Genomic DNA, 21550 nt, shown 5'->3' with positions numbered 1-21550 from the left:
CACTGCCCGGCCCAAGGAGCCCCCGTGTCCCATGGAGACCCTCGTGCCCCACAGAGCCCCCATGACCCATACAGCCCCCGTGCCCCATAGAGCCCCTCATGCCCCCTACACACCCAGAAAGCCCCCACGACCTACGGAACCCCTCACCTTATGGAACCCCCAACACTCCGGAGCCTCTCCACTCCCCCTCTGGAGCCCCCATGCCCTATTAAACCCTCACACCCCATGGAGCCCCCTGTGCCCCACGGAGCCCCACAACCCCGCAGAGCCCCCACCGTGCCCCTATGGAGCCCCCTGTGCCCCACTCACCCCAACCGCCCCCCACGCTCCACGCAACCCCCTCGCCCTGAGGAGCCCCGACCCCTCAGTGCCCCCCACACCTCCCGGCGCCCACGGTCCGGCCCTGGGCACCACCGAGCCCTGCCCCCCCCCCCCCGCCCTCCCACCCACGTGCGGACCCCACGCCCCTGCGTGCCCCCGATCCCCCCCCGCTCACCGCCTCGCCGCGCCCTCCGCCCTCCACCATCGCCAGCCCGGCGCTGCGGCGCCCGCTTCCCATTGGCCGCCGCTCTGCCTGCGGTCCCGCCCCTCCTCCGCCAACAGCCAACGGGCGCCGAGCGGGGGAGCGAGGGAGGCGGGCACGCGGGTCACGTGAGCGGGGTATGAATGGGAGGGCAGGGGGAGGGGCGGGGCCCGCGCAGTCGGAGCCGCCGTTGGCCGTCAGGGAGAGGGCGGGGCCAATGGGAGGCGTGTCGCGCGGAGGGGCGGGGCCCGAGGGAGCGCGGGGCCGCGGGTTCGATACCCGCTGCGGGCGGCTCAGGGCGCGCGGCGCTGGGCGCGCAGGCGGCGCAGGCGGTGGCGGTGCAGCCGCAGCTGGAGGTCCGGCGGGCCCCGGCCCCGCAAACGCCGCCGCGCCAGGCGGAAGCTGCAGGGCGTGGGAACGTTCTCGAAGGAGACGCGGCACGGCCGTGTGGCCGCCTCGTAGCCCTCGGCCCGCGCCGTCACCTCGTACTCGCCGGGGTTCAGCAGCCGCCAGTAATCCCCATCCACAGCTGTGAGGGGAGGGCAGGGCCCCGCTGGTGACGTCCCATCTCCATCTCCATCCCATTTACCCCATCCCCTCCGTCCCTACTCCCTTGATCCCACCTATCCCATTTATCGCATCCCGCCTCACCCCATCCCCACCCCGTCCCTGTCCCTGCCCTCCTCCCCATCTCCGTCCCGCTGTACCTGTCCGCACATCGTGGTTGATGCCATCCACAGAGATGATGGCGTTGGCGATGCCCTCCCCCGTCTCTTCATCCCGAACCACCCCCTTAATGCCACGGTGCACCTAGGAACCAGAGGGCCAGGGGTCGGGGGGGCACCTCACACTGCACGGCACCCATGTGGGGCACCCTCAGCTGCACCAGGGCTGTTTGGACCCAATGCAAGCCCTGGAGCATGGCCTGGCACCACGGCACGGCCCCATGGCACACAGCAACCCTCTGAGCACACACACCTCCTGCTGCCCCAGCCCCAAGCAGGGAGCAGGGAAGGTGCTGCAAAGCCCAGGGGATACCAGGGGACCCCCGGCCATCCCCTGCAGCCCCCACCTGCTCCATGTAGAGCAGCAGCGACTCGCGGTTGTTCTCCCACTCGGTCGGCAGCTCGGAGACATGGGGGAATTTGTCGCACGAGAGCTCCACCGTGATCTCAAAGCAGTTGGTGTGCAGGTAGCTGAAGTCATTCATACCTAAGGGAGGGCGGCGGTGCATCAGGGGGGGCAGGGGGGCTGCGGGACCCCCCCGGCCTCACACTCACTGCCGGGCACTGTGTGCCAGTTGGCCCCGTTGATGATGTTGCCGGAACGCATGAAGTCGTCGTAGTGGCAGAGGCGGCGCTCCTCGCTGGCCATGGCCAGGTTGGAGGTGGCGTAGACGGTGGCCAACCAGCGGAACACGCCGTCATCCGCCGTGGGGGTCAATTCCTGAGCCTTCCAGTAGGTGCGGGTCATGTCAAAGGGGTAGGTGACCACCAGCTCCCCGCCATGCAGGTTGGCGCTCAGCACAAAGGGGTAGCGCTGCATCCAGTCGATCACCGCCCGCGTCTCTGGGGCCACCTGTAGTGACACCGCATCGTAGGGGCACAGCTGGGACCCCCAGCCCAGCCCTGTGCCCCGGGGGTCACCTATGGTGACACTGTGTCATCGAGTCACAGCTGAGACCCCCCCACTTCAGCCCTGTGCCCCCAGGAGTCACCTGTGTGATGCTGCATCGTGGGGGCACAGCTGGGACCCCCAACCCAGCCCTGTGCCCCCGGGAGCTGCTTGTGGTGACACTGCATCATAGAGGCACTGCTGGGACCCCCAATCCAGCCCTGTGCCCCAGGAGCCACTTGCAGTAACGCTGCATCATGGGGGCACAGCTGGGACCCCCAGACCAGCCCTGTGCTCCGGGGGTCACCTATGGTGACACTGTGTCATCGAGTCACAGCTGAGACCCCCCCACCTCAGCCCTGTGCCCCAGGGGTCACCTGTGTGATGCCACATCATTGGGGCACAGCTGGGACCCCCAACCCAGTCCTATGCCCCAGGGGTTACCTATGGTGACACCGTGTCATCGAGTCACAGCTGAGACCCCCCCACCTCAGCCCTGTGCCCCCAGGGGTCACCTGTGTGATGCTGCATCGTGGGGGCACAGCTGGGACTCCCAACCCAGCCCTGTGCCCCAGGAGCCACTTGCAGTAACGCTGCATTGTGGGGGCACAGCTGAGACCCCCCCACTTCAGCCCTGTGCCCCCAGGGGTCACCTGTGTGACGCCGCATCATTGGGGCACAGCTGGGACCCCCAACCCAGTCCTATGCCCGCGGGAGCTGATTGTGGTGACACTGCATCACAGAGGCACTGCTGGGACCCCCAATCCAGCCCTGTGCCCCAGGGGTCACCTATGGTGACACCGTGTCATCGAGTCACAGCTGAGACCCCCCCACTTCAGCCCTGTGCCCCCAGGGGTCACCTGTGTGATGCTGCATCATGGGGGCACAGCTGGGACCCCCAACCCAGCCCTGTACCCCAGGGGTCACCTGTGTGATGCCACATCATTGGGGCACAGCTGGGACCCCCAACCCAACCCTGTGCTCCAGGGGCCACCTGTGCTAACGCTGCATCGTGGGGGCACAGCTGGGACCCTCAACTCACCCCTGTGCCCCAGGGGACTCCAGTGGTGACACCGCATCGTGGGGACACCCCCAGGACCCTCACAGCATCCCCGCGCCCCACAGCGCCGTGCCCTCACCGTGGCGTTGGCGAAGGTGTAGTACTCAGGGATGGGGATGTAGTGGTTGGGGAACTGGTGGGGCACCAGGTCGTTGTCCTCAGCGTCCCACAGCGCCGTGTTGAGGTCGGCGAAGTTGTGGTTGAGGTCGATGCCCTCATAGGTCCAGCGGCCCATGGCCCAACCCGACAGCTCCGAGCCCTATGGGGCGCGCGGGGTCAGCCGGTGGGCAGCGGGATGAGAGCCTGGGGTTTGGGTTTGGGGCCCCTACCAGGCGGTAGGCGGTCTCGTAGCCGTCGGGGTTCATGGAGGGCAGGAGGTGGATGCGAGTGCCGGTGACCAGCTGCACCACGCGGGGATTGCCGCGCCGGAACTCGCGGCACAGGTATTCCATCAGGTTGAGCAGCAGCTCCCGGCCCAGCACCTCATTGCCGTGCATCCCAGCCACGTAGCGGAACTCGGGCTCGCCTGTGGGTACGGCCCGTATCGGCTCTGGGTCCCGACCCCCCCCACCAGCCCCACATCCCACCCCACTTGACGTACCCACTTCGTGCCGCCCCGGGTTGTCGGAGATCTCCATGACGTACATCTTGAGGCCCAGGTAGCTCTTCCCGATGCTGTAGATGCGGGTGATGTTGGGGCACTCCTCGTTCACCCTCTTCATCAGCTGCGGGGAAAACACTCGCGCTGGGCTCTGGGGGCAGCCAGGCCTGCAGGGACCACGCTGGGGGGGGGATGGATCCCAACTCACCTTCCTCATCTCCTTGTAGTTGTGGTGCCGGAAATCCAGCTTGTCGGTGGGCGCAGGTTCATTGGGCCACTGGTAGATGTTGTTGGGGTCTGCGGGGCGAGGACAAGGGCAGGGTGAGGGACACCCGGAGCAGCCCCCCACCCCGTGCGCCAGGCCCGCTCCCACCTGGCATGGCACAGCCCAGCACTTCGGCCCGCAGGCACACGGTGCCGTTCTCGAACCAGCTCTGGGGGTTGATGCGGATGTACCGTGCCACCGCCGGGCACGGCAGCGCGTTCAACACCGGCGTCTCAGGGTCTTTGTTGGCTGGGAACACCTGGGGGGGATCCCAAACCCTGTGTGAACGCGGCACCGGGGGGTGCTGGGATGTGGGGATGGGGCAGAGCCGCCAATGGGGACCAAAGGGTTACGGGCTCTGCGCTGCGTGGCCCCATCCTCCCCTGGCCTCGTTCCAGCCCCTAATGAGGAGCGGACACGTGGCAGTGAGCTGAGCCCGGCACGGAGGGACCCGAGTGGGGCAGAACCGTGGGGCTGGGGTATCACACTGCTCCGTGCCCCCCTGCAGCACAAGGACCCCCAAGGGATGAGCACGGGGACCCCAAACCGCTCCCGGCAATGGGGCCTCATCCCGACTCCTGGCTCAGCCGTGACCCAGGGACCCCGACCCCGCTGTCAGCCTCTGTTCCTCCCATGGTTGTGGAGGGACCCACCTGCAGCCACCCACCCGCACGGCTCCCACACGCCTCCCTGGGCCCCACGCTGCCCTGTTCACCTCTGGGCGCAGCACACAGTGCCACGAGGCCCCGCTCAGCTCCGCGTGTCCCCCCGCGCCCCCGGCCCCCCCCCCAGCGGGCAGCAGCACAAGCAGCCTTTGTACGGAGGGGAAGTGCTGCAGGATGCACTGCGGGATGGGAGGCCAAAGGCAACAGCAGAGCCCGGTGCAGCCGTTAACCCGCCGAGCCCCGCCGTGCGGGACGGGGTAAAGATGGGGCTCCTACCGCCTCCTCGGTGCCGTTGCGACACGGCTGCCACGTGTGCGTGTCGTTGCTGAACTGCACCTTGTAGGAGGTCACCCAGTCGTACCTGCGGGGGGGGGGGGGGCACGGTGTCGCCAGCGCCCAGACCCCCCCCCCCAAAGCCCCCCATCCCGTGCCTTACGTCCAGATGGAGTTGAGCCCCTGCGTGATGACCCCGGTGAAGTTGGTGAGGCGTCGCGCGTCCACCTCCAGCCACTGCCCCGCGTCCTCCTGCCCCGCACACCAACCGCCGTCAAAGAAATCCCCGTCGTAGAGCCCCGACTGCGGGTGGAGGGCGCAGGTGGGATCGGGGTCCAGACTGGGGCAGCTCCACAGCGACCGGTTGGGCCTGGAGACCCTCGTGGGGTCACGGTGGAGCTCCCTGCTCCGTGCGGAGCACAGCGAACCCGGCAGGGAGGGGTGCAGCACAAACCTGATGCACGTGTGCCATGCACACACGCCATGCACGCCTCAAACACGCCTCAAATACACGCCATGCACACCTCAAACACACCTCAAACACACGCCATGCACACACCTCAAACACACCTCAAACACACCTCAAACACACCTCAAACACACGCCATGCACACACGCCATGCACACACGCCATGCACACACGCCATGCACACACGCCATGCACACACGCCATGCACACCTCAAACACGCCTCAAACACACACCATGCACACCTCAAACACACCTCAAACACACGTCATGCACACACCTCAAACACACCTCAAACACACCTCAAACACACCTCAAACACACGCCACGCACACACGCCATGCACACCTCAAACACACTGCACACGCCACGCACACGCCACGCACACGCCACGCACACGCCACGCACACGCCACGCACACCTCAAACACACCTCAAACACACCTCAAACACACCTCAAACACACGCCATGCACACACGCCACGCACACACGCCACGCACACACGCCACGCACACACGCCACGCACACCTCAAACACACCTCAAACACACCTCAAACACACGCCATGCACACACACCCTACCTGGATGTTGAGCCGCCCTCGGTGGGCTCCCAGCCCGTAGCGTTTGTCGCTGGAGGAGCGCAGCTGGGAGTCCTGAACCCGCAGGGACTCCAGCCCCAGAGGGGGGCACGCTGGGGGGCAGAGGGGCACGGCACGCTCAGTGAGCCCACGGTGATCCCCACTGCGCAAACCCCGTTTCCCACTGTCCGTTCATCCCTTCCATGCAGGGTGGCGGTGGAGCAGCAGCACTGCACCCCTTCACCATGCAGACCCATGCCTCCCACACGGGGGGGGGGTCAGGATGGCATCACTTCGGTGGTGCCCTTGGGGGTCCCCACTCCCCCCAGTACTCCTGCAGCCTCACGCACCCCCTCCCCTGTGCTTCCCGGCTGCAGGGGCTGCGTCTGCACTCAGCACGTGTGCACAGCACAGGGGGGTGCGCGTGGTGCAGGGCTGTGCACACACACAGGTGCACACACACACGCATGTGCATGCACACACACACGTGCACCCATGCAGCCCCCCGCCCCTCCATGCCGTGTACATACGCTGCTCCTGGGGGGCAGGAGGGCTCTTGGCTGGAGCTTTGGGTCTCTTCTTCAGCACTTTCTTCCGCACCACTTTGACCCTCACCAGCTTCTTCTTTCTGGGCACGGGGGCTGCGGGCACACAGATGGGGATGGGGGGGTCGGGAGGCTCTCAGGGCCCCACGGTGGGTCCAGGCTGGGGGGGGGGCTCAGCAGGGGCAGTGCCCACCACACAAATGCACAACCCTGGGTAACCCAGCACCCAGGTGCACACGCACAGATGGGCTCCCATGGACACACACACGGCTCTGGAGCTCACAGGGACACCCTGGGACGTCCCTGCACCATCAACCAGGGCAGCACTGCAGCCTGGTGCACACACACACACACACACACACACACACACGCACACACATGTGCACACACACACACACGTATGCACACACATGTATGCACACACCCAGCCTGGCAGCAGGATGGAACAGAGAGCATCCGAGGAATGCAGCCTTGGCACTGCACACACACACACACACACACTCTGCACTCACACCCATCTGCACACCTGCTCACACTCACACACCGTGCACACACACATTAACTCCCCCCCCCCCCGCACACGCTGTGCACACCCAGCTGTGCTCACACTCGCACACACACACATTTGCACTCCCACTCTTCCTCCCCCCTCCCCACCCCCGGAGCTCCCCCTACCTTTGGGCCCTGGCCCCCCTCGGGTGGGGGCTGCGCTGCTCGGCCCCCCCCGCTCCGTTCTTTTCGTGGGGGTCGGCGCCGTGCCCTTCGGGAGGGCCGTGGCGGTGCCCTTTGTGGGGGCTGCGCCCCTCGGGGTGGTCGCAGCGGAGCCCTTCGGGGCGGCTGTGCCCCTCGGGGGGGCCGTAGCCCTCGGGGTGGTCGCAGCGGAGCCCCTAAGGGGGGTCGTGGCGGCGGCCGTCGGGGGGGCCGTGCCCCTCGGGGTGTTCGCAGCGGAGCCCCCGGGGCCTCCCATCTCCGCGGCCTCTGGTCGGAGCGCGGTGCCGGGGGGCGCCGGGGGGGCGGCGGCGGCGGCGAAGAGCAGCAGCAGAGCGAAGGGGGGGGGCGGCATGGCGGGACGGGACGGGACGAACGGAGCGCAGCTCAGCGCTCAGCCCCGGCCCTCCCCTCTCTCCCTTCGCGGCCCCCCCGCCCCGTCCCCGCCTCCGCCCCTCCTCGCCCCCCACCCCGCTGCGCTCTGCGGGACTCGGCCCTGCGCGGGGCTCGGAGCGGCGAGGGAGGCTCGGCGGAGCGCGGTCGAGGGGGGGCAGCGATGCGGGAATGCGGGGATCGGGGGGAAACAGGGAGCGCATCGATGGACCCCCGCCCCGGGACCCCTTTTCCTGCGCTCTGCTCCCGTCCCTGCCCGTTCGGCGCTGGGGGAGCCGATGGAGCCCCCGCCGCCCCCCTCCCCGGGACCCCGCCGCTCCGTGCGGCTGCCGGGGCAGCGCGATGCCCGTTCCTGCGGCCGCCCCGTCCCCAGCTGCGCCCCACATCCCCGCTCCTTTTCTCCACGGGGTTTCGTTCCGCCCTTCCACAACTGTTTCTGATTACACAGCATTTCTGCGCGCCAACCCTTCCCGCTCCGGATCGACGCCGTCGGTGCTTTGCCGTTCCTCCGCCGCTCTCCCGTCGTCCCCCGGCTGCGGGGTGATCGTTCCAGCTCTGCACCCGGAGACCCCGAGCCCCCCCGCCCCGACCCCACGGCCGAGCACGGGCCACTCACCACGCCGCACCGGTGCTGCCGGCTGAACCCGGGCACCCACGAGGCCGCGCGTGGAGCCGAGCCCCACAGCCGGCTCCGCCTGAGCGCCCGCCGCCCCGACCCGGCCCTGGCAGCGAGGGGTGCCGGGGGACGCGTGGGGGACCCTCTCCACGTTGTGCCCTGGAGCGTGGGGGCATTGCTGTGCCCCCCGTATTGGTGGCCACCCAGGGGGCTGTGGATGTGCCGTGCTGTGGCTGCATCCCCTGCTGCCACCCCCGTGTGCCGTGGCACAAACCCACGGCGCAGTGTGAGAACCAGGCACCACGGTGCCCAGGGGAGCCCAGAGCCACGGCAGAGGGGAACCTGGGGGAATTGGGCGCTACGTGGGGCAGAGCCCACGTGCCGGGTGCCGAGGTGGGTGCCTGCACACAAACTGCCCCTACCTGTGCCCTCAAGTGGGTCTGGGGGAGGGAGAGGATACCCAGGGCTCCCCACAACCCTTCCCCAGCCCTCGGTGCGTGCGGGGAGCTGAGCGTTGCTGCAACGCCTCGCTGCAGCCCCGTTTGTTTTCCCTTGCCCCAACCCAGCTCCCCCCCCCCAAAAAAAAGCCCTGTCATCCCCAGCCCCGTCCTGCCCCCACGCACGATCCTCTGAGGAGCCACTGCTGCGCTGCTGCCATCTGCCCATGACCTCATTTTCCACCCCTAAAGGCCATTCCTGGGCCTGACCTTCTCTTGTGGTTTATTAGGACTGTTACAGCCTCCAGCAGCTGGGCTGGGCTGAGGGGGGAGGCAGGGCTGGGCTCATGCTGGCCTCGTGGCCAACAGCACCCTTTGGTGGCCAGGAGAGCTGCTGGAGAGGAACCAGAGGAGCCACAGGGATGATCAGGGCTGCAGCATTGATCACAAAGCCAGGCTGAGGGAGCTGGGCTCGTTCAGCACAGAGAAGAGAAGCTGTGGGGTGAGCAAAGTGCAGCCTGCAGTGCCTGAAGGGAGCCTGCAGCCAGGAGGGGAGGCAGCTCTGTGCAAGGGGAGATGGCAGCAGGACGAGGGGAAACGGCTGGGAGCCGAGGGAGGGCAGCTTGGGGTTGGGTGTCAGGGGAAGTTGTGTGCTGTGAGAGCGGGGAGGGGCTGGAACAGCTGCAGAGAGGCTGTGATGCCCCGTCCATCCCTGGAGGTGTTGGAGGTTGGATGGGGCCCTGGGCAGCCTGGTGTAGCCTTAGATATGGAGGTTGGTGGCCCTGCATTGATGGGGGTTGGAGCTCCGTGATCCCTGAGGTCCCTTCCAACCCGGGCCGTTCTGTGAGAGCTGTGGGAGCTCCGTGTCCAGCAGCAATGGGGTCGTGTGTGTGGCCAAGAGCCCCATGCTCATGGGTGGGTGGGTTGGCTGGAAAGGGTTGGTGCAGGTGGGGATGGGTTGGCATGGGCTGGATTGACATGGAGAGACATTATTTGGGATCTGTTGGGGTGTGTTGGGATGGGTTGGGATGGGTTGGGGTGGGTTGGGATGGGTTGGGATGGGTTGGGGTGGGTTGGGATGGGTTGGGATGTATTGGGATGGGTTGAGGTGTGTTGGGATGGGTTGGGATGGGTTGGGATGTGTTGGGGTGGGTTGGGATGGGTTGAGGTGTGTTGGGATGGGTTGGGATGGGTTGGGGTGGGTTGGGATGTGTTGGGGTGTGTTGGGGTGTGTTGGGATGGGTTGGGATGGGTTGGGATGGGCTGGGATGGGTTGAGGTGGGTTGGGATGGGTTGAGATGGGTTGGGGTGGGTTGGGATGTGTTGGGGTGGGTTGGGCTGTGTTGGGATGGGTTGAGGTGTGTTGGGATGGGTTGGGATGGGTTGAGGTGGGTTGGGATGGGTTGGGATGGGTTGGGGTGTGTTGGGATGGGTTGGGATGGGTTGGGCTGTGTTGGGATGGGTTGGGGTGGGTTGGGATGGGTTGGGATGGGTTGGGGTGGCTTGGGATGGGTTGGGATGTATTGGGATGGGTTGGGGTGGGTTGGGGTCTATTGGGCTGTGTTGGGATGGGTTGGGATGTATTGGGATGGGTTGGGGTGGGTTGGGATGGGTTGGGCTGTGTTGCGATGGGTTGAGGTGTGTTGGGATGGGTTGGGGTCTATTGGGCTGTGTTGGGATGGGTTAGGCTGTGTTGCTCCCACTCTTTGATGCTGCCCCCCCCCCCCCCCCTCAGCACAAGCTGAAAGCCGGGCACGGCCGGGCTCGCCGGGTGCCCCCCCCCCCCCAACAGCGAGACATCTGCACGCGGGAGCACAGCTTTATTCGCGTCCATCTGGGCCGGATGGCAGGAAGCGCTCGCTGCGCTCGGAGGCAGCGCCCGCCCCGCGGGCTGCGCGGAGGGCCGGCAGGGCGGTGACTCAGCCCCACGTGGAGGCACTTTCGAGGTTTCTGCGGCCCTGGCATCGCTCCGCTCCGTCCTGGCACGGCCGTTGGGCCCCGCGCCCGGAGCCGAGCGCCCGGCACGCAGCGCAGCTCCGGAGCCGCGTTCCGCCCCTGTCGGCGCTCGCAGGGATTTCATGGATTTCCACACGCTGCTGGACCGCGGTCAGGCGGCCGCATCCGCACCGCCGTCGGCTGCCAGCCTCGGCCCTTAAAGGCGCCGGGACCCCGAGAGGGGCCGAGCCCCGACCTTGGCTGTGGGTCGGAGCCGATGGCGCGTCCCAGACCCGCAGGTGGCAGCGATCCTGGGGGGGGTCTGCCGCTCCCACGGGGCTGGTGAGACCCTGCGGAGCCCCGGTGCCTGTGGGGAGCCCCATAAGTGAGCTCCGTGTGGGAATGGCCGGGAGCCACGCGCCATGTGCCCTGTGCCCTGTGCCTGTGTCCTGGCATGCTGCCCCCGCTGCCCCCGCTGCCCTTCCTGTCCCCGCTGCCCTCGCTGTCCCCGCTGCCCGCACTGCCCGCACTGCCCAGCTGGGAGCTGAGCCCACAGCCGAGCTCAGGGCTGCCAGCCAAGGCAAACACTTCGGCAGCCCCTGCTGGCCGCGGGGCTCGTGCCCAAACCGCCGGCGGTGCCACGGAGGATCCTATGCGGTGACCGAGCGGCTCCTCCCCTGTCCCCACAAGTGCCGTCCTAACATGAGGTGACCGCAGCCGTGGGGTCCCGCTGCGACCCCGGTCCCGAGAAATCCAGGTTCCGTGGCCGCCCCTTCCCAGGGAGCGGCTCGCCCCGCACGGCCCCGTTGTGACATCGGCCCCCGCTTTGTCCCGTCAGGGCGCTGAGCTGAAAGGGATGCGGCCGGGGACGGGATTGGTGCCGGTGCCCTGATTGGAGCAGAGCGCGGTGAGTGCCGGCCCCAGCGGGTCTGTGGTGCCGAGGGGGGGTCGGAGCCCCAGGAGCAGCTCCCGACCAGCGCTGTGGGCGATGCCCTACAGGCCCGTATCCCCGCAGGACCCACGAGGACCATGGAGCTGCACCACGCGAGCGAGGTGCTGCTGGAGATGCTGGCGTGCGTCGTCCTGGCCTATCACCTGTCCCACGCCAACGTCTTCTTCTTCTACCTGCTGCTGCTCCTGCCCCTCATCTTCCTCTTCGAGGAGCCCATCGGGATGTGAGGGCGGCTGCAGTGCCGCTCGCCGAGCAATAGAGATCCGTGCCCGTCTGTGCTGCGTGCTGGTGGCTGCGGGGTGGGGAAGGGCCGCCCCTGAGGCATGCTGCGCGCCCCTGCGAACCCGGGCACCCGGGACAGGGATGGGGACGGGAGAGGGGTCCTGACCACGGGTGGGGACGGGCTGGGACGTAGGGATGGGCGGGGACACGGGGCAGGAAGCAGCCCCAGAACGGTGCGGGTGGGTGCAACCGCTCTGCCCCTGCAGCCGCGCCACCCTCAGCTGCGCCGCCCCGGTGCTGCTCCAACCTCATCCGTGGCACGGCCCCAAATGCCCCGGGGACCCTCAGCCCTTTGGGGTCCTGAAAGGGAGATCCGAAGGGGGAGCCCTGGGGAGCGGGGCTGGGATGTGGGGAAACTCCACGTGTGGGCATTGGGGTGGTGAGCGGCTGCTGGGTTTGGATGCGGCAGCACACGGCGCTGGGACGCACGCTGTGGGGGCACTGCGTGGCACACACACGGCGGGTGGCACCGACGCCACGGGGACGTGGAAGAGGGCACGGGTGGATGCCGTGGGTGCTTTTCCACCAGTGGGACACCTGCACGGTGGCACCATGGAACACAGGCACTGTGGGACAAGGACACTGCGGGACCTGGGGCACCGTGGGACGTGGGCTGAAGGGACACAGCTGGACACCATGGGACGCACGCAGCCGGTGTGCAGCAACAGCCTGGGATGTGAGAGTGATGGACGTGGACAGCATGGGACACGGAGCCATTGGACATGGATGGACACCATGGGGCACACATGGATGGTGCACAGTGACACAGGGACATCAGTGGGGTGTGGACACCGTGGGACATGGGGAACCATGGGGCACGGACCAAGGGGACACGGATGGACAGCACAGAATTGTGCTCAGCCAGCATACAGAGGCACACATGGACACCATGGGACATGGGACACCAATGGGAGACCAGGGGACACGGATGGGCACCATGGAATGTGCACAGCTGGAGCACAATGGCACATGTGGACACCATGGGGCAGGGGGCATTGATGGGACACAGGGACATCAATGGGGTGTGGACACCGTGGGACATGGGAACCAGGGGACATGGATGGACAGCATGGAATGGGCTCAGCCAGCATACAAAGGCACACATGGGACACCAATGGGACATGGGGCACCAATGGGACACGGACCAGGGGACACGGATGGGCACCATGGAATGTGCACAGTTGGAGCACAATGGCACACGTGGACACCAATGGGACACCAATGGGACACCAATGGGACAGGGGACACCGTGGGACATGGACTGAAAGGACACAGCTGGACACCATGGGACACACACAGCTGGCTCACAGGGACAGCCCGGGACATGGGACTGCTGGACATGGGGCACCAGTGGGACACGGAGCCAGGGGACACGGATGGACACCACGGAACGCGCACAGCTGGGGCACGACGGCACACGTGGACACCATGGGATACGGGACACCAAGGGACACCACGGGACACCAGTGGCACAGGGGACACCAACGGCCCAAAGGGACACGCCGGACCCCCCGGAGCGCAGACAGAAGCACGGACACGCGCGCCCGGTGCCACGGCACTTTATTGGCGGAGCGGCAGCGCGGGGCCGCGGGTCGGGCGCGGCGTGGCGGCGGCGGCTCAGTAGCGGCGGCGGCGGCGGCGGCTCCCGTAGCGGCGGCGCCGTCTCCCCACGGAGCGGGCGGAGCGCCGGGCGCTCCCGTAGCGGCGGCGTCGGGAGCTGCGGCGGCTGCCGGAGCGGCGGCGGCGGCGGCGGCGGCGGCGGGGGCTGCTGCTGCGGGTCCTGCTGCGCCGGTAGCGGGCCATGCCGGGCTGCGGTGGGGCGGCGCCGCGGCGGAGCCGAGCCGGGCGGGACCGGGAAGTGCCGCTCCGCGCCCCGCGCCGCTTTTATAGGCGCCCGCGGGCGCGGCCCTCTGTGACGGCCGGCCGAGTCACTGAGCAGAACGCGCCCGGTTCGGCTCATGTACGGCGGAATGGGGGGGGGGGGGAATCGAGGGGGGGGGGGTCATGTATGGGGGTCCTGGCAGGGGCGGCGCCGTGGCGCGGAGCGGGGGGACCGCGTGGCACCGCGGCGACGGGGATGGCGCGGGGCAGCGGCGACGGCGCGATTACAAGGCGTCGAAAGGAGCCCGGCCCGCATCGTCGCTGTGCGAGCTCTCGATCGGCCCCTGATGCCCCGCCGCCCCCCACAGCCCCCCTATGGTTCAGGCCCGTGGCCACTGCTGGGGACGTGGGACGCGCTGAGGCTCGGGCTGCGCTCAGCACCGAGGCTGGCATTGGCACTCATTGGGCCGCAGGTGAAATTGACCCCATGGCACCAGGATTGGAACCTTCTCCCCAAATCCTTGGCGTTGCCCCAGGCGATTTTATTTATTTCCCTGGGCACGGGACCCTCCTCCTCCCCCCCCTTATTACTGCAGGTGCCGCCGTCTGCATCCATAGCAGAGCCCTCTGGGGTAAGGAAGGAGTGAAAAGGCTTCGGGCGATGCCGCAGCGATCCGGTGCGAACAACGGGAACTTCAGCGAAAGAAAGCACAAGTCCATTGGAAAGGGAAAGGCTGCTAAAGAAATGCGTGCGGCATTAAATGAGCGCTCGTTAGCACAGCGCAACGGGAATCCTAACTCAGCAAACGGCGCTCGGTGGCCTTCAGACCGTTCCCGGTGTGGATTTTCTCTTCGTTAAACACGGATCGTGCGATCGTGCGACCGGAGGGGGGGGGGGAAACGGGAGTCAGAAGCACACGGTGCCGCCCTGGAAGGCAACGCCAGCACCCTACACCAGGACAGGGGTGCACCTGGAAGGGCGTTCATTGAGATTAAGCTCAGAAAGCAACGCAGAGAGCAGTAGCTCAGCCCTCCTGATGGTCATTGGGTCTGTAAAAGGGGGCTGTCGGCACCTCCACCCACACCAGGACTCATCCCCTGCAGCTCTGCACCCCTCAGCCTGGTTCCTGGGGCTGCATTGCTGGACCGGGCACCAAAGGGGGCTCTGGTTTCTGTGATGCCCCCTTTGCAATAAGCCTGTTGTACCTTTCCATTCCTCCAGCTCTCTTGGACTGCACAGCACATGAAACCACCGCTCAGTGCTGGTGTCTGCAGCCGTACGCTGCACACCGTGGTCACTGCTGATGAGCTGAGGATCCCAAGTGATGCTGGCAGCACAGCAACGCCTGCACAGCGCTGGCTGGGTTTGCCTTTGGCACAGGACAGGCTGTGCTGACACACAGAGCTCCTACCTGCCCCTCAGATCAAGGAAGGCGACCCACATCACCCATCTGCCATCGCTGCCGTGGAAGGGGGTCCTGCAGAGAGATGGGCTGCAGCTTCCAGCAGGGCCTCATCCTTGAGCCAGCACCACATCCCTGCCTGGACAACGCAGGGTGGCCGGGTGGGCAGCCCCCATGCTTTGGCTGCTACCCATCTCTTCAGTCCTGCGGTGCAGCCATGGGATGATCCGAGCCATCCGACTCCAGCCGGGGCTCCAGCACTGCCTGCTGAGTGCAAGGGCTGCTGCCCTGAGATGAGCTCACACCTGAGCTCTGCCCTGCACCCAGCCACACTCCCTGTGCCGACCCACTGCTGGGCTCTCTATGGCACAAAAGCACTCATAATGCCACTGCTGGGCCCTCATAATCATAGAATCATAGAATCACCAAGGTTGGAAAAGACCTAAGAGATCATCCAGTCCAACCGTTCACCTATTCCCAACAGCTCCCACTAAACCATGTCCCTCAGCACAACATCCAGCCTTTCCTTGAACACCCCCAGGCTCGGTGACTCCACCACCTCCCTGGGCATCCATTGCAGTGCCTGACCACCCTTTCTGAAAAGTAATACTTCCTCATGTCCAGCCTGAATCTCCCCTGCCGTAGCTTGAAGCCATTCCCTCTGCTCCTATCACTGATGACACGAGAGCAGAGGCCGACCCCCAGCTCACTACAACCTCCCTTCAGGAAGTTACAGAGAGCCATGAGGTCTCCCCTGAGCTCCTCTTCTCCATGCTGAACATTCCCAGCTCCTTCAGCCTCTCCTCATCAGCCCTGTGTTCCAGACCCCTCACCAGCTTTGTTGCCCTCCTTTGAACACGTTCCAGGGCCTCAATATCTTTCTTGCAGTGAGGGGCCCAAAACTGGACGCAGCACTCGAGGTGCGGCCTCACCAGTGCTGAATATAGGGGAACAATCACCTCTCTGCTCCTGCTGGCAGCGCTGTTTTTGATGCAAGCCAGGCTGCCATTGGCCTTCTTGGCCACCTGGGCACACTGTGGGCTCATGTTCAGCCCAGCATCAATCAATACCCCCAGGTCCATTTCCTCTATGCAGTCCTCCAGCCACACCGCCCCAAGCCTGCAGCGTCGCCTGGGGTTGTTGTAGCCGAAGTGCAGGACCCGGCATTTGGCCTTGTTGAAACTCATCCTATTGGCTTCAGCCCAGCTCTCCAGCCTGTCCAGATCCCTCTGTAGGGCCTCGCTACCCCCAGGCAGATCCACGCTTCCAGCCAATTTGGTGCCATCTGCGAATGTACTGAGGGTGCACTCGATGCCCTCATCGAGGTCATCTATAAAGATATTGAAGAGGACAGGCCCCAGCACCGACCCCTGGGGAACACCGCTCACCACCGGTCGCCAGCTGGATTTGACTCCATTCACCACCACTCTCTGTGCCCGGCCCTCCAGCCAGCTCTTCACCCAGCCAAGAGTGTACCCATCCAAGCCTCGGGCTGCCAGCTTCTGCAGGAGAATGCTGTGGGAGACAGTGTCAAAGGCTTTTAATGCCACCCGTGGGCCGAGCGTGGGTCACCAACCCACACAGAGGGGCTTTCGGTGCTGTAGGAGCCAGGAATGCTGGAATCTCATCTACACCAGCACTGGGCAGCACCTCAGCTTTACCTGACAGCTGGGAATTCATGCGATGGCCCCTCTGGGGGCTCACAGCCCAGCCTTTCTCTGGTGCAACGTGCAGCCGATGGAAGCCATTTTCGAACGCCGCCTCCGGTCGCACGCCAGCATCAGAGCAACGCGGCGGCGCACGGCTGGCAGCAGCTGCCCTTCCTGCAGTTTCTCAGTCACGGATGCTGACAAAACGCAGGTGAAAGCACGCAGCCCAACACCCCCCCCGTTCACCCTGGATGAGGTGAACAACGTTTCCCTTCCACCCAAAGGCCCCTCCTGTCCTCGCCTCCACCCCAGCAGCCATCCAGATGCATCCCTCCAAGCAAAAAAAAGCCCAAGGAGGGACGTGGGGACTCCGCTGCCTGCTCCCCCATGAACCAAACCCAGCAGAATGCAGGTGGTCACTGTGTTTCCCCACACGGCCCTGCTCCCAATACGCTGGAATTGGGGTGATGGACCCCCCATCCTCATGGCTGGGAGGTGCCCGACCCCCAGCTTTAACCACATTTGGGGCCCATTTGTCCCCAGCCCATCTGTCAGCCTTTGGGCCCCAGGGTTCCTTCAGATCACCACGAATTGTGGCAGTTCCCACCCCTGCACCCACAGACCCCAACTCACTGCGTATTACCCCAGGCCCAATTTTCCCATCACAGACCCTACAGCCCCCCGGAGGCCCTGGGGACCCCCGGCTCTCAGTTCTGCCATCCCCATTTCTTTGTCCTCAGATGGCATCCAAAAATGCCAGCTCAGTGCTCTCCTTCGCAGGAGGTCTGGAAAGAAATACCTGTGCTGGTCTAACAGCATCAGCCCACAAAGCTTCTATTAACGGGCAGACCCATTAATTACCCAGCAGCCAATCTGTGCTTTCTGTCCTGGTACAGCACTCGCTTTACCTGTGGCTGCTTGCATTCCTTCTCCTGTTCCCCCCCCCCCCCGAGATTCTTCCCCTCAATCCATCCCAGCTCCATCCTGCTTACAGCAGGCTCCATTCCCACGCACACCCAAACCCCACAGCTCCCAAGGCTCAGATCTCCACTTATGGGGCAGCCCCCACTTCTGCCTTCCCCTCTGCTCCCCCAATCGCTGCAGCACCTTCACACCACTCCCATTCACCCCGGATGATATGAACAACGTTTCCCTTCCACCCAAAGCCCCCTCCTGTCCTCACCTTCACCCCAGCAGCCATCCAGATGCATCCCTCCAAGCAAATAAAGGCGATCAGCAAACCCTTGGGGCCACGCCACCCACCCCTATGGCTGCTTTTGCCATTTCTGGATCTTCCCATTCAAATGCAGGAAGGTTCTGAGAGCGGAGCACTGCTCCCTCCGCCCCAGGATCGCTATTTCTCATAAGTCCTTCATATGCCCCCCACCTCCACCATTATTTCTGCCCCATCTGGGGCTGTCGGTGGTCCTATCTCACCTGCCAGCACAACCCCAGGTCCTGGTGGATGCATTCTCTCCCACTCCCTCTTTGTTTCCCATTAAGCAGCACATTCCAATAGACCCCACCTTACCCCTGGAACGAACACTGGGGCCCCAAAACTGATCAAACCGTTCTGCTAACCCGGTAGGATCCCCCACCAAGGGCTGCGTTCCCTTCTCAAAGCCTCTCTGCTCGCTGCTGCTAAGGGGGGGCGCTCACATCCCCAGCACCACGGGCACGGCCCTGGGAAGGCACACAGAACCATCAGCAGGGATCATTTCGGGTGAGGGGACATTCAGGACACACTTATGGCACCGCCCGAGATCCTCCTTCAACTGACGTCCCTCTTACAGGGATGGCACCGATGTCGGAGCCGAGCTCAGGGTGCAGCACAAAGAGCCCCGACCACACCGGCTCCTCTTCCGTGGTTACCGGGGTCACGACAGCACCGGGGCGGTGAGGAGGAGGACGCTGATCGGTGGGACGAAGAGGCGACTCACCCAAGGGTTCCCGTCCGCCGGGCTCCGGTAGCCCCGCATGGCAGCCACGAACCGACACCAACCTGACCGCCCCGACGGGGCAAGTGGGCTTCGGCGGAGCCGCGCACCCTTATATAGCCCGTCCGAAACACGTGACCCACGTCCCAGCTTCTCATTGGTCGAGCACTATTAAGCCCCGCCCCCCGCAGCTGGCTGCGCCGTTGGCGCTGCGCCTCCGCTGTGTGCGTGCTGTGCGCCGTGCGCTCCGTGTGCCATCGCTGTGCCATCCGTGTGCCATCGCTGTGCCATCCGTGTGCCTCTGTGCCATCCGTGTGCCACTCCTATGCCATCCGTGTGCCTCTGTGCCATCCCTGTGCCATCCCTGTGCCTCTGTGCCTCTGTGCCCCTGTGCCATCCCCGTGCCAGTCCCTGTATCAACCCTGTGACATCACCCTGTGCCAGGTGCCATCCCCCCGTGCCATCCCCGTGCCATCCCTGTGACATCATCCTGTGCCTCTGTGCCATCTCTGCATCATCCCTGTACCATCCCCGTGCCATCCCTATGCCATCCCCCTGCCATCCTGTGCCATCCCCTGTGCCATCCCTGTGCCATCCCCGTGCCACCCCTGTACCATCCCCGTGCCATCCCTGTGCCATCCTGTGCCTCTGTGCCACCTCTGTGCCATCCCCGTGCCATCCCTGTGCCATCCTTGTGCCATCCCTGTGCCATCCTTGTGCCATCCCCGTGCCATCCCCGTGCCATCCCTGTGCCATCCCTGTGACATCATCCTGTGCCTCTGTGCCATCCCTGTACCATCCCTGTGCCACCCCTGTGCCATCCCCGTACCATCCCTGTGCCATCCTGTGCCTCTGTGCCACCTCTGTGCCATCCCCGTGCCATCCCTGTGCCATCCTTGTGCCATCCCTGTGCCATCCTTGTGCCATCCCCGTGCCATCACCGTGCCATCCCTGTGCCATCCCTGTGACATCATCCTGTGCCTCTCTACCATTCCTGTACCATCCTTGTGCCATCCATGTGCCATCCTGTGCCATCCTGTGTCATCCCTTGTGCCATCACTGTGACATATCCTGTGCTTCTGTGCCATCCCGGTGCCACCCCCATGCTGTCCCTGTACCATCCCCGTGTCGCCCCCTGTGCCAGCCCCCTATGCCATGTGCCACCCGCTTGTGCCACGTGCCATCCCCCTGTGCCATCCCTGTGCCATCATCCTGTGCCTCTGTGCCATCTCTGTACCATCCCTGTACCATCCCCGTGCCATCCCTATGCCATCCCCGTGCCACCCTGTGTCATCCCTGTGCCATCCCTGTGTCATCCCTGTGACATCATCCTGTGCCTGTGTGCCATCTCTGTACCATCCCCGTGCCATCCCTGTGCCACCCCTGTGCCATCCCCGTGCCATCCCTGTGCCATCCTGTGCCTCTGTGCCATCCCCGTGCCATCCCCGTGCCATCCCTGTGCCACCCCTGTGCCATCCCTGTGCCATCCTGTGCCTCTGTGCCACCTCTGTACCATCCTTGTGCCACCCCTGTGCCATCCCAGTGCCATCCCTGTGCCATCCTGTGCCTCTGTGCCACCTCTGTGCCATCCCCGTGCCATCCCTGTGCCATCCTGTGCCTCTGTGCCACCTCTGTGCCATCCCCGTGCCATCCCAGTGCCATCCCTGTGCCATCCCTGTGACATCATCCTGTGCCTCTCTACCATTCCTGTACCATCCTTGTGCCATCCATGTGCCATCCTGTGCCATCCTGTGTCATCCCTTGTGCCATCACTGTGACATATCCTGTGCTTCTGTGCCATCCCGGTGCCACCCCCATGCTGTCCCTGTACCATCCCCGTGTCGCCCCCTGTGCCAGCCCCCTATGCCATGTGCCACCCGCTTGTGCCACGTGCCATCCCCCTGTGCCATCCCTGTGCCATCATCCTGTGCCTCTGTGCCATCTCTGTACCATCCCTGTACCATCCCCGTGCCATCCCTATGCCATCCCCGTGCCACCCTGTGTCATCCCTGTGCCATCCCTGTGTCATCCCTGTGACATCATCCTGTGCCTGTGTGCCATCTCTGTACCATCCCCATGCCATCCCTGTGCCACCCCTGTGCCATCCCCGTGCCATCCCTGTGCCATCCTGTGCCTCTGTGCCATCCCCGTGCCATCCCCGTGCCATCCCTGTGCCACCCCTGTGCCATCCCTGTGCCATCCTGTGCCTCTGTGCCACCTCTGTACCATCCTTGTGCCACCCCTGTGCCATCCCTGTGCCATCCTGTGCCTCTGTGCCACCTCTGTGCCATCCCCGTGCCATCCCAGTGCCATCCCTGTGCCATCCCTGTGCCATCCTTGTGCCATCCCCGTGCCATCCTGTGTCATCCCTGTGCCATCCCTGTACCATCCCTGTACCATCCTTGTGCCATCCCCGTGCCATCCTGTGCCATCCCCGTGTCATCCCCGTGCCATCCCGCTGTGCGTGTGCCCTGTGCCCGTGCAGAGGGACGCTGTCACAACGTATCACAGAGGGACAGCGGCCGCGTGCCCCCGTTTGGGGCTGGGAGCAGCAGTGCGGGCAGCACCGGGGGTCGGGGGGGAACGGAGGGGAACGGACGGCGCGAGAAAGGACGGGAGCTGGGCGGTGCGGTGAAGATGGCATTTATGGCACCGGAGCCGCGGCGTCCCCGGGGTTGCGCTCAAAGCTCTCAGCCGCAGCGGCCCCTCCGGTAGTAATACACCGTCGAGACGCGGACGCCTACGGAGAGAAGAGACGGAGAGAAGAAGCGGGGCGCCGCGCTCGGACCGGGGCTCGCGGCTCGGCGCCCCCCCCCGACCCCCGGG

General features: G+C 65.4%; 1 protein-coding gene across 1 annotated transcript; it reads right to left on the bottom strand.

Moving 5' to 3' along the window:
- Positions 1-816: 816 nt before the first annotated feature.
- CPXM1 (carboxypeptidase X, M14 family member 1) lies at positions 817-7654 on the bottom strand (the record flags this gene model as incomplete). The annotated part of the gene is made up of 14 exons (XM_079534717.1): positions 817-1052; positions 1231-1333; positions 1596-1735; positions 1804-2101; positions 3277-3456; positions 3527-3723; positions 3799-3922; positions 4007-4095; positions 4172-4322; positions 5005-5089; positions 5165-5304; positions 6050-6159; positions 6577-6687; positions 7267-7654. The coding sequence occupies 14 exons, from the start codon at positions 7652-7654 to the stop codon at positions 817-819; spliced, it is 2352 nt and encodes a 783-aa protein (XP_079390843.1).
- Between the last annotated feature and the right edge of the window lie 13896 nt (positions 7655-21550).

This window comes from Tetrao urogallus (assembly GCF_951394365.1).
Source record: "Tetrao urogallus genome assembly, chromosome: 4".
In the NCBI taxonomy this organism is placed as follows: domain Eukaryota; kingdom Metazoa; phylum Chordata; class Aves; order Galliformes; family Phasianidae; genus Tetrao; species Tetrao urogallus.
This window is presented reverse-complemented; position numbering and strand designations above follow the sequence as displayed.